At 57.2% G+C, this 12,558-nt stretch overlaps 1 protein-coding gene and 1 long non-coding RNA gene across 2 annotated transcripts in view; both read right to left on the reverse strand.

Annotated features, from left to right (window-relative positions):
• The window catches only part of LOC144250287 (cell adhesion molecule CEACAM5-like), a 48,551-nt gene that overhangs the window by 14,822 nt on the left and 21,171 nt on the right, over nt 1–12,558 (reverse strand). Inside the window, 2 exon segments of the mRNA XM_077792800.1 lie at nt 10,103–10,462; nt 11,315–11,400. Of these exon segments, the coding sequence (XP_077648926.1) occupies nt 10,103–10,462; nt 11,315–11,400 (446 nt within the window).
• On the reverse strand, nt 1,322–7,121 carry LOC144250324 (uncharacterized). Its single transcript, XR_013342450.1, has 4 exons — nt 7,055–7,121; nt 6,512–6,553; nt 6,070–6,238; nt 1,322–1,407 (listed from the first exon to the last, which is right to left on the reverse strand). It is a non-coding gene; the product is annotated as an uncharacterized LOC144250324 (long non-coding RNA).

A 12,558-nucleotide genomic window follows, 5' to 3' on the forward strand; every position in this document is an offset into this window, starting at 1 on the left:
TCATCATTATCATCTATAGCAAAGCTAGTGGGAGGCCAATAGTATATTGCTCCATGCTGTGACCTCAAAGTCAACTAGAAGGAGGAGAAGCTAGAGTGTGCCTTTGGGGGAGGAGAGTGAGGTCTTCAAGAGGGGGTGTGGGTGCACAGCCTCAGAAAGTTTCCGTGTCAGAGCAGCAGGTGCTGATGGTTTTTGGCTGATGACGTGGGTCAGTGGGAAAAGGGTTGATCTGTGAGGTACATAGTGGCATCCCGGTGTCCTGGAATCCTCTGGGAGATGGCACAGGCCCTGAAGAGGCCAAATGTGCTGGAATTTTGGGAATTAGAATTTGTGCCATTGTGATTTGCACTGAAGGGACAATTTGAAGTATCTGTCCTGCTGTCTGTTGAAGTCAGTTCCTTGGGCCCCATGTGGCCTTCAATGTGACTCCAACTGTTGGTGCCAAATCCCCTTTAGGGCAGGGTGGGGCAGATTCCCATAGTCAGCTTGGAAGTGTCCTCTGTGTGGGGACTTGGTGAGTGGAATCTGCCCATCCCCCCAGTTTCGGGAGCTCTGCTGTCCTCCCAGCAGGAAGCTCAATACCTGGCCACAAGTGGTTCCCCCCAGCACCCCCAGTTCTCCATATCCCGAGAGTAGCCACCGTCTGCATTCCCTGAATGATCCAGCAGACGTGACCCTGCCTGTGGCCAGGCCCAGATCTCCCCAAGGGCCCTCTGAGTCTGTCAGAGAAGGATCTGGAAGGGCTCTGTGAGACAGGAGGAGGGGGAGATGGGGCCTCCTTACTTCTGGGATGACTGGTTTGTGACATCCATCCAGTGATTGAGACTAGGAGGAGGAGGAGTGGCCTTCGTCCTGAAGGTCAGGCAGGAAGTGTCCCATTGGGGCTGGTGTCCCAGGAACAGAGCATCGGCCTCCCCAGACACAGACTCCAGGATGCGCTGACACAGGAGGCCTGGCCCAGGTCTTGCTGCAGGGTGACCAGGCCTGACTCTCTGCAGAAGGACCCATGCAGCACTTATGGGAACCCAGGATTGGCACTTCCTGTCTCACCTGGAGGAGCTGGAGCCCCGTCCCTCCTCTCCAGTCCTGGACACCAGAGATGTTCATGACGTGGCTCTGAGACACATGCCCCAGAGACTCAGCCTCTCCACACACCTCACAGGGGCACAGCCACACCAGGTTTGTCTAGAGGCACCTGGAGAAGGACCCAGGGAGTGGGCTGGGCAGGGCAGGAGGGCACAGGCACTGTCCACAGAGCCAGGCTGGGCAGAGGCACCTGCTCTTGGACAGTGACCTAAGGACATGCCCTTGGAAGGCAAGCAGCAGGGCCCAGGGCGTCTGTGTGTCCACTTCTCTCTGAGCTCTCTGTCTCAGGGCCTTCTCTGGTGATGTGGTCAGTCCTGGGTGCTGGGGTGGGGGAACAGAGTGAGAGCTCATTCATTACTCACCCACCTGGGTGGGAACACTGGGATGCCTCTGTCCTGAGTGTCCCTTGTCCTGTCACTTCCTGCTTTTTTCTTTTCTTTCCTTCCCCCTCCCCCCCCAGGGCTGAGTGCTGAACCCAGGGCGTTGCTCATGCTCAGCAAGTACTCTGCCACTGAGCTAGATCCCCAACTCCCCCTAAGCAGGCTCTATAGGGCAGAACCCACCACTAAACTCAGGGAAGGGACCTGAGGGCCATGTGCTCCCTAGGGACAGGTGTGGTTGAGGATATGAAGCCTAGAGTGTGAAAGGCTCACCTACCAGCAGCTCCACCAGGGACCCTCTATAGCCCCAGGGCATGGGGGACCTTGGGAGATGTCTATGGTGGTGCCCACCTGTGCCCTGCTGTCCCTCACAGGGTCAAGGGTACATTGGGGAAGCCTCCTTTAACCTGGGACTCAGAGGTACAGAGAACCCAGAGCCCTTAGGGAGGGGAGAACCCAGAGAGAGAGAGCCCTGGGCCTTGGGGAGGACAGAGGCCAGGCCTGTTATGGAGAAGCTGCTGTCCTCACTCCACCATTACATGTGTCCAGGAATCCTCTGCGACATGGTGGATGAAGGTCACTCCCAGGGTAGGGGCTGGCGTATGCTGGCCCGAGAGGGTGAGGCCTGCAGGGGTTAGTCAGGCATGGTGGTGGGTGCTCGGGACTTTGGGGCTCAGCCTTAGCAAGATTCAGTCTAGGCTTGAGTCCCCTGGGGCAGGTGTGCCTGGGAGCATCTTTCAGGGTGATGGTGAGACCACATGGTGTGTTTCTTGTCCTCTCAGCGTCATCTCTCACTGGGTCTCAGCTCAGGTGCCCCTGTCCCTACAGAACACCACCTTGCCTTGGAGAGGGTGCCTGTGAGACCTGCAAAGGGTGGGACCTGGTGTTGCCCAGGACCTTAGGGCAAGAATAATGGGCCTGTCAATTTAGGGTCCCGAGCATTTACTGACTCAGTTCAAGTTCTGAGGACTGTCCACCTTCACTTGATTAATGATTCTCCACAGCTGTATAAACATAAGTGCCTGATAACTACCACTCTGCAGCAAAAAAAAATATTTAACTCTGAGTTGAATAACTGATAGCTATGGCCAAAGGTGGGTCATAATTCACTGCCAACTTAGGGTGTCACTCTTGCTAGAAAGACGGGGTTGGAGACCTCAGACTGATATACCCCAGCATCCTCCTGTGTGCTGGGGTCTATGCTGAGGGTGCGGTGGTCCTGGACAGCTGCGTGCTCTCTGTGACCTGCAGACTCTGACAGATTGACATGATGAAGATCCTGTGTCATCTGGGAGGCAGTTTTGTGTTGGTGACTACAATGGAGGGTTCCCTGGTCCTGCTCTGTCCCCCTGTAGAAGGAGCTTCACTGCAGACCCGCTGGGAGGCCGAGGTCCAGGCCAGTCAGCCCTGCTGCCCTGCTCCTCTCTGAGCTCAGCCTCCTCCCAGGGCAGGAGCACTTTCCTAGGTCAGGTGGTCTCTGTCCAGGAAGCCTCTCTGTCCCCTCCCTCTCAGTCCTGCCTTTAGTTCCTCTTCCACTTTCCCCCTGTTCCCTTTCAGTCCCCTGTGCCACACCTGGAGAGCAAGGCAGGTGGGGACGCTGTCCCCTGAGAGAAGTGGCTCACCCAGCACTGGCCTCAGCTGTTTCCTGGCCTCAGGGCTCTCAGCACCACCAGGGAACCCCTGGGGTCCCCTCACCCTGGGCATATTTCCTTTATGATAGAGAACCCCAGATTGGCTCCGCTTCTTCCCCAAGTTCTCAAATGCTCTGGGAAGGTGGATTTCCTCCCAGCAGGGAGCAGACAGACTTGACTCTGGAGGCTGGAAGGGACCTGTCCTCTGTCTCTGGTGTCACCAGCCTAGACTCAGAAACCCACATCCAAGTGACTCAAGAAAACTTTGGGGCCTGGGCGTGGAGGGGTGGGCGACCTGGGTCCTGGGAAGGGAGGATGTGGCAGTGGGAGGCAGGAGACCCTGGGCTCTGCTGCCCTTGAAGAAAGATTTCAGGGAGAGCTTTGCTCTCCATTTGTTGGTGGAGCTGTGGCTCAGGCCTGCCCATGTCCTCTGTGGGTGTCCTCTGTCCTCTGTGTGGGTGGTTCTCTTGTGGTCATCCTTTGTTTCCCCATGGGTAATGCCAGGAAGGAGGGGATGACACAGGGGCCCATGGCCGAGCAGACTTCTCCTTGGCATATGAAGGGAATCAGGGGAAAGCTGACATGTGGGAGGGTACCCACCAGGCCCTTGGTGCTGAGGTGGTCATCAAACATCTCTACCTCCACATCCAGCCAAAGCCAAGCTCCTGTCTAAGAATCATATGCTGGGTGCTGACTATAAGCCAAATATCGCCCCCTGGTGGTCATGAGGAGACCTGTGGCCACTGTCAGGGTCTCTAGCAGGGAAGCTGCCCAGGGTCCAAAGGCAAGAGCTGGCCTATGACCGCTGGGCACAGGTGGCTCTAACCTACAGGCTGCACAGTGTGTTCTGTTCAGAGCGTCCCCAGGATGCCTCAAACCGAGTTCAGGGAGAGTTTGGGAAGGGATGGGAATTGTCTGGAGGCCTCCTGCTCAGAGTTGGGAGAGCTTTGCACCCGGGGATGGGCAGCCGCAGGAGGAGCCATCTGTCCCAAGGATTCAAAGGAAGGACATGGGTGGTGTCTCTTGAAGAAGATCATAACCAAGATGGTGCACCTTTAGGAATCCATGAACTCTCTTGCCTTCTGACTTTTGGTTAGAGTTGTTTTCATTTTATTTTCCCCTGTGAGATTTGCAGGCATGTGGGAGGCTTTTCTTTCTACCTGGCCCCACAAATGGCCAACCTGAGCACAGGTGACCCCTGCAGACCCCATGACTAGCACCCAAGGCTGGCAGTGAGCAGGGAGTGGGCTAGAAGGGCTGTCCCCTCTCTGTGCTGGGTCAGGGAAGGTGGATGGAAGAAGAAGGCTGAGGATTTTGTTTGAGGCAGGGGAACACGCAGGTTTGGATTCCCTGGAGGGGTGGCTACCAGGCCACAATGCAAAAGTAGCACCTGCTGTCACAGGGAGAGAAGCAGGGAGGTCGCTATTCTGACAGTAGCTCTCCTGGGGTATAAAGTAGACTGGGAGTGACCTCCAGGACAGATTGTGAGGTCAGGTGTGTTGATTGTGTCTGGTCCATTCATAGGGCCAGGGCTGGCTCTATATGAGCAGAGTTGCCTCAGTGGATGGGATGAGATGGGAATGAGGACAATAAGATGACATGCCTGGCTTGGAGGGGCTCAGCTTGACACAGATTCCCAAGTGTGAATCTGTGGCTCCGGGAGCAGGGTGCTATGCTCTGGAGGTGCCCAGGCTGGAGTGGTTCCCAGGACAGGACCCATTGGGTTTTAGGCTGCAACAGCGACCTGAGAGTCAGGGGACTTGTGCTTATGTGCACACACTTCCTGGAGCCTCCAGAAAGCAGCTGCAAGGACACCTTGGTGTCTGCTGTTCCCTGCCATTGTGTTGGAGCCCTATGTTGGAGCCACTGTGTTGGAGCCCTATGTTGGAGCCACTGTGTTGGAGCCAGTGTGTTGCAGCTGCACCAGGAAACCAAGGCAAGAGGAGTCACCATGCTGATGGGACCTGATGCTGTGTTCATGCAGGATGAGCCTCACTAAAGCTGAGTCACATTGGAAATTCCAATGGTTTCTTCCTACTCCTCATCTGAGGGCCCACCACTCTAGGCATCAGCAGAGTGTCCCCTGAGTTTAGAACATGGACCTCTTATTTCCCGGCATAGTGGCCTGATCCAAGGGAGCCTACCTGAGAACATCACCCTTCCAGCCCTCAGAGAAGGAGTCAGAGCAGTGGCCAGGTGTGTGGAGGAGGCTGCAGTGGACATCCTGGGCCCAAGTTCAAGGAGAAGACCCTCTGTCCCGTCACCATGGAGCCTGGAGAGCCCCATGTGGGGAGCCCTGAGCCTCTGCCCTGGGTGCTGGAGTGTGCAGAGGAGGCTGGTCCCAGAGAGACCAGGCAGGGCAGAGTGGAAGGTGATGGGAGGGCAGGGCTGGAGCCTCGGGCAGGGCCTGAGGCCCTTGTTCAGGACCTGAGTCTGGGTCTGGCCCTGTCCCCTCATTACTCTGACAGCCTCAGTCTGTGTCCCAGCAGAGGTGAAGACGTCCTGAGTACTGGCCTTTGGGCAGAGAAATAATCAGTGACAAGATTTAGATACCATGGGTCCCTGGAGGACGAGGGCCACTGAGTGCTCTGCTGGCTGCAGGGCCTTGGGACCCTCACCCTTCCCTGTGGACAGACCCGACCTTTGCCCTGGTCCCACCTCCCAGCTCCTGTCTCCCAGGAAGAGAAACCTGTGGGAACCACTTAGAGACCACGATTCCCCTGCGTGACACAGGAGAGAGCTGACCTGGACCCTGAGGGGAGTGTCTGCCAAGAGACGTTCCCACAGGAACCAAGAGCGAAGGAGGGAAGGGGTCTTTATTCAGCGCCTTTCCAGGTGACCCACAGGGCCCTTCCCTCTCCCTGAAGCCCCTGCTCCTGGGCACAGGCAGCCTGGTTCTGGCCATTCAGAGCCCACGGCAGCCTGTCTGGGTCTCTAGGAACTCAGGGACCCCCCCACACACACACACATACCATGTGTAAGAGTCTCCCAGGGTTCAGGTTCCACCTCTGCTCCATCTCCCAGGGTCCAGGTGGAACCCTCCCTCAGCCCATATGGAGCATTGTCTGGTGGCAACTATGAAGCCACGTGAGCTTTGTGGTCAATACGACAATAGATGTCCACGTTAGGGTTTCGTAATTCCTGAAAAAAAAAAAACAACACAAAGAGGACTCTGACTCTGTGGCCTTCTTAGAACAAGGACCAGGGACACCTTGACTCTGGCCCCCCTGGGACTGCTCTGTGCCTGCTCCTGCCTGAGCTGAGAGGCTCCTGTTCCCAGGCCCCTCCCTCCCCTGCTCACCACCGGGATCCTGTTTTGGCTGCTGCTTTTGGAAAGCTCAGGAAGTTGTGGGGAGGGGCAGCTCCTGGGTCCCCCCTGGACTGTGGGCCAGGATGTTCATCACCCACACTCACCTGGTAGATGGGAACCGCAGACCTGTGGCCAGGGACAGGGGACTGGACAAGAGAAGGAGAGTGGACATCAGGGTCAGCAAGGGAGGGTCAACAAGGCTGAGAATCCAGTGAGCAGGTGCTGGGCGGTGCTCACTGACAGGCCAGTTTTTACTTCCCTGAGTCTGCCTTATTCCTTTCCTCTCAGGAGGTACCAGCTCTGGGCCCTGGGCATCAGCCTCCACTTCTGGACAGACACCCCAGTTTCCACCCAGATTCTCGACCCCCATCATTAACACAGGGCCACTGATAGAAGCTCCCTGCACCCTCTGTGCACTTTCTGGCCTCCAGGGCTCACTGAGACAAATGGAGGGAAGCAGGATGGACTGAGGACAGAGGGACAGTGATCTTGTCCCTGAGAGTGGCCAAGCCTCTGGCAAGAGCCAGGCTAACCTTGTCCTGGTCCCACATGAAAGGGGGTGTCTGTGCTGTGTGGGGGTTGACAGTGCCCCTGCCCTGAGCCTGCTTTGCTGGGTCCCCTGTGTGGAGGAAGGTGGGGGGACTTACCAGGGAGGTGGAGCTGTAAGAGGGACCTTGGCCTGGGGACAGAGACAAGAGTTAGCAGGAGGGTGTGAGGAGGACTGGGCCCCTGCCTTTAGAGCTGAGAGGCTCCTGTTCCCAGGCCCCTCCCTCCTCTGCTCAAAGCAGCAGCCAAAACAGGATCAGTGGGTGGTGACAGGGGAGGGAGGGGCCTGGGAACTGGAGCCTCTCAGCTGGGAGTCCTCAGCTGACAGAGTGACAAGGCAGTCAACCTGTCCTGAGAGAGACCCTGTAGCCCTTTTAGAGTCCCAGGGAGCCAAGGAACCTGAGAAGGTGACCAGATGCCACAGGTCTGGGCTGAACTGGCCAGATGGGTCCGCTGTCTTGAGTGTTTGTTGACAGGGCTCCTTGAAGCACCAGGGAAAGATCCCTATCCTGGAGAGGTGTTTGACTGCAAGAGTGACACTGTGGGACAGGCCTAGGGGGCCCAGCCACCCGCCGGCTGAGAGGGCACTCACCATGTGATGTTGCTGGGGTGCCGGGGTCTCTGAGGCCATGCTGGACACCAGCCCTAGGAAAGGTCAGGCTTATTCATGAGGATGCAGAGAGAGGTCATGGACTGGGGTCAGATAGGGGATGAGGAGGGTACCCCATTTCCAAGGAGGGTGTGAAACTTCCTCTCTCCATCAGGTTTACGTACCAGGGGGCCCAGGACAGGGGGAACTGAGGAAAGGCCTTAAGAAGCCACTTCTGCCCTGGGCCAGAGGTGAAGGCCCCTCTGAGTTGCAGACCCAGGGGAACATTGCCTAAGGGACCCAGAAAAGGGTCTAAAGAATCAGGACCAATTAAAGCAGGAGGGTTTGATTGAGTGAAAGGGTCCATGCCCTGGGCAAGAATCAGGGTCACCAAATGGGTAGGACACTGTGGGAGCAGTTTGTATCTTGACCCTCTCTGACCTTGGTGATCCTGCTGCAGCCAGGCCATTTGCTCAGGCCAGGAGGTTTTGAAATATGACAGTGGCCTTGACCTCTCTCCACTCACCTGGCCAGGAAGCAAAGGATATTCTAGGACACACTATCCTGGCTGGGCCCCAGAACTCCCACCTCCATATCAGGGGACACAGGTAACCAAGAAGATGTAGGGAGCTGACCCCACCAGCTTATGCAGAGTGACCTGGGACAGGACCACCGCTCAGTTACAGAGCTTCGCCCCACAATTGGTGTGGGTGAAATAAACTGCAGGGTGCTGTTTTTGAACACTAAACTGTCTCAGGATGTGTTCTGTGTGAGGGAAGGAGGACAGTGCTCTGGGGACAGATCCCTAGTGACCAATGTGCACAGGAGGAAGCTGTTGTGGCAGCAGCCCAGGGCCAGCAGCTGGTGAGGCAGAATGAGTGGGAAGAGTCCTCGTGAGATTGGGAGGTCGGGGTCAGGCCAGAGTCTGAGGACGGGCCTCCTTCCCTCAGGCCTGGGGTCTCCTGGGTGGGATCAGGTGGGGGAAGCCTGGGTACCTTCCAGTTCTTGTGTGGAGCAGGAAACACCCCAGAGCAGCCACCAGAGCCACCCCGACCAGGACCCCAGTCACGATGCCAGCGACGGCCCCCACAGGGAGGCCTGGGGTCCTCTCTGCTGCTGAAAGAGAAGAGAAAGGGCTGAAGGTCAGGTCTTCAGGGGAACCAGCTGGGCCCTGCAGGGGGCCACACAGGGTGGAAGGAAATGGCACCAAGGTCCCAATGCAGTTTGTGATGTCGTCACCATGTCCTCCTGACTCTCTGCTTCTGGCCATTTCCTCAGGTTTGGGCTGAAACCCTGCATGTGCTCTAGCCTGTCCCTCTCCACACGGAGCTGGGCCACACCCTGCTCTTGTTCCTTTTAAGTCCTCTTCCTCTTTTCTTCCTTCCCATCTCAGGACAGTGTCAGCGGGCAGCCCTCACAGACTGTCTAGCCCAGGCCTAGCCTCGGGTCAGATCAGAACCAAGGTGCCATCAAGGCACCTAACTTCTGGGTAGTCAACCACATTCTCTCCAAGCTCTGGCACCTACCCCATGCTCATGGCTGGTGCCGTATGATGGCCCTTGACAGTGGAATATGTGACGGAAGCTCTGGGTGGGATGGGGCCACTCACAGATCACAGCCAGTCTGTAGCGGTCACTCCTGGTGGAACTGGCGGGGTTGGAGGCCTCACACTGATACTCCCCGGCATCCTCCTGTCTGACGGGGTCTATGCGGAGGGTCCTGTGGTCCGGGGACAGCTGCATCCTGTCTGTGAGCTGCAGAGTCTGGCTGTTGAGGATCCACGTGATGGAGATTCCAGGGCCACCTGAGAGGCAGGTCAGGGCCACAGAGTGTGGTTCTGTGTTGGTGGCTCTGAGGGAGGGCTGGGCCACAAGCCCTGTGGAAAAACAGCAGGGGGCTGACTGAGAGTGGGCCTGAGGCCTGGGGCCCTGTCTGTCCTCAGAGTCGTCTGCCTGTTCTCAGGGTCCCTGTCCCTCTGTGCTCACCACACCTAGTCCCAGGAGAAGGAGATGCCCAGGTGCCCTTGCCCAGATGTGGCTCCTGGGACTGTGCCCTGGCTGCTAACCACCTCCAGGAGCTACCAGATCAGGTGGCCAGTAAATCATTGCTCCCCAGCGGCCCTCAACAGGAAGCCAAACTCCAACCCTGGCCACATGTCCTCAGGGTCACCTGGAGCCAGGAGCCTGGGCCGAGGTCTGGGGCATGAGCTTCCTGGGCTGACCTTCTCTGTGAGGACTCCAGGGCCCTCAGGCAAGGCCTGACTCAGTCCTGCAGGGTCTTTCTCAGGGCCATGCTCCTGGGAAGGACACAGGGGCTGGGCTGAGACTGCTCTGCCTGGGTTGAGTCTCCCACCAGACCACCTGCTCTCTGCCCCTGGATTCAGGCAGAGGACTCGGATCTTCTGAAGTCTGTCTGCCCTGCGTGTGTCCTGCACTAAATGCTCCAACTCCACTGTGGGGACGTAATGCACAGGAGGATGTAGGTAGAGGTAGGTCTCAGGGTCCTTGTGTGCACTGGAATTAACCCCTCCCAAAACCCAGAGGGCTGGGGCATCACTCACTGTGTACATGGAACTCTCCAGTTGCTGATTCAACCCTAGCATTGGCAGTTACAGTTTGCATGGTGTAGAATCCTGTGTCGTTCTGTGTCACTTTCTGTAACAGCAGGGACCCATTGGGGTATATTTTCTCTCCTCCACTGGATGCAGACCCTAGGATAGTTACTTGTATGGATACTATGTATGATACAATTTCATGTCTGCCATCTGCTGTTTTTCCTTTGAACCAGTTGTAGCCTATTGCATTCTCCGACACATTGTGGACAAGTAGAAGAACGTCTGTCCCTTCAGCAGCATTGAAAGGCACTGGTTCAACAGTGAGCTGGGCAGTGGGGTGCGGGTTCCAGAAGGTTAACAGTGAGACTAGGAGGGAAGAGAGAGAATCCATCAATACTGGGCCCTTCATATGGGGTGGAAAGATGAACCAGGTCCTCAGCAGGAGTCATCATCCTCAGCCTTGGGGTGTATGTGCATGTGTGTCTGTGGGTCAAGACCAGCAGATTGATCTACATTCCTTCAGGACCCCTGTACCTGTCATCCTCTCTTGGGAACACCTTTCCTCAGGTGTCTGCAAGGCTGGCCCCTCAGTGCCCTCAGATCCCTGCTCACACCCAGGGCACCTGGGCACCCGCCTCCCCTGACCACCTCCTTACAGACCCAGGTCTTCCCTGTGGACATTTCCCTGCTCTCTGCCCTCCTAGATCTACACAGCACCTGGCCTCACCTGCAGATCTCCCTCTGGCCTGGCCTCCTGCCCTCTAGAGAGGAAGCTCCAGGAGGCAGAGACTAGTCTGACCCTGTTGTAGCCCAGGGCCTGGACCAGGCTCAGCCTCCTGTGGATGAGTGGAGCAGGGTCCCCGCCCTTAGCATCCAGATGACTGTGTGCCAATGTCTGAGGCTGGTGGCTACAGACAGTGTCCACTGTTCTTTCTGTTTGGAGGGTGGCCCTGACAGAGCTGATAACACCGATTTTCAAAATATAAAGGCCCCTGGTGAGTAAGTTGGGAAAGAGAACCCCTGAGCTTTCCATCCCCCTCATCAGCTCCAGGTCACTGAGAGTTTCCTGTTGGTGAGCTTCTGTCTTCTGTGTTCTGTTCCCATCAGGTTCCCAGTGAAGCCCTGTGTCCCCTGTGAGGGTCCTGTCCTCCCCAGGGGGCATCAGAAAGACTCTATGTTCCCACTTCCCTCCCTCCGCAGGGAACTGTCCCCTCTTACCTGCCAGCAGGACCCCCTGCCAGGGGATGCCCCCTCTGCAGGGACAGGCTGAGGGGGGCTGCATGGTCCCTGCTGCTCTGTCCCCTCTGTGGAAGGAGCTTCACTGCAGACCCGCTGGGAAGCCGAGGTCCAGGCCAGTCAGCCCTGCTGCCCTGCTCCTCTCTGAGCTCAGCCTCCTCCCAGGGCAGGAGCACTTTCCTGGGGCACAGGGCTGGGGGCGGGGTCTCTGTCCAGGAAGCCTCTCTGTCCCCTCCCTCTCAGTCCTGCCTCCTGTCCCTTCTGCTTTCCCTGTTGGGTTTCACTACTGCATGCCACACCCTGAGGAGCAAGGCAGGTGGGGATGCTGTCCCCTGAGAGAAGTGGCTCACCCAGCACTGGCCTCAGCTGTGTCCTGGCCTCAGGGCTCTCAGCACCACCCAGGGAGCCCCTGGGGTCCCCTCACCCTGGGCATATTTCCTTTATGATGAGAGTCCCAGTTTAGCCCTGTATTTTCTCCAAAGCTCTAGGAAGGAGGATTTCCTCCCAGCAGGAAGGGGACAGAGAGCCCTGGGTACTAGAAAGGGGCCCACAGAGATGGCAGGTGAGGGGCCCTGCTCTCTGTCCTGGTGTCTCCAGCGTGGCCTCTGAGTGGCTATCTCAGGACTTCAGACCTTTTGTGTCCTGGGAGGGGAGGACTGTGGTAGTGGAGGTAGGTGACCGTGGGCTCCTTGGTCCTCAGGGAGAGATTTTAGGGAGACCCTCCCTCTCCATTTTTTTTTGACAGAGCTGTGACTCAGGCCTGCCCATGCCTTCCTTGGGTGGCTTCTGTCCTCTACCTAGTGATTCTCCTGTGGTCACTGTGCCTTTTTCCAGGGGTGATGCCAGGAGACAGGGCTAACTCAGAACCCCCTGGAAGCACAGGGTCCTCGAGGCCCAGGAAGGAGTCGGGGTGGGAGCCGAGTAGGTTCATGGGAGACACTTCACTGTGTGTTGGGGATGGAAATCAGGCCACATTTCCACCTCCTGGAAAACCTAGTCCAAGTGTCAGGATCAATTTGCCAAGTGTTGACTGTGAGTCCCATGCCGCCCCCTGCAGGTCATGAGGAGACCTGTGGCCAGTATCAGGAACTCTAGCAGGGATACTGTCCAGGGTCCAAATGGTGAGAGCTGGCCCTGACCCTGGGTCCAGGTGGCCTTGACCTACAGGCTGCAGGGTGGGTTCTGTTCACTGAGGGTCCCCAGGCTGCCTGACTCTGTCCAGGGCA

The sequence above is a fragment of the Urocitellus parryii genome, chromosome 15 (genome assembly GCF_045843805.1).
Source record: "Urocitellus parryii isolate mUroPar1 chromosome 15, mUroPar1.hap1, whole genome shotgun sequence".
In the NCBI taxonomy this organism is placed as follows: domain Eukaryota; kingdom Metazoa; phylum Chordata; class Mammalia; order Rodentia; family Sciuridae; genus Urocitellus; species Urocitellus parryii.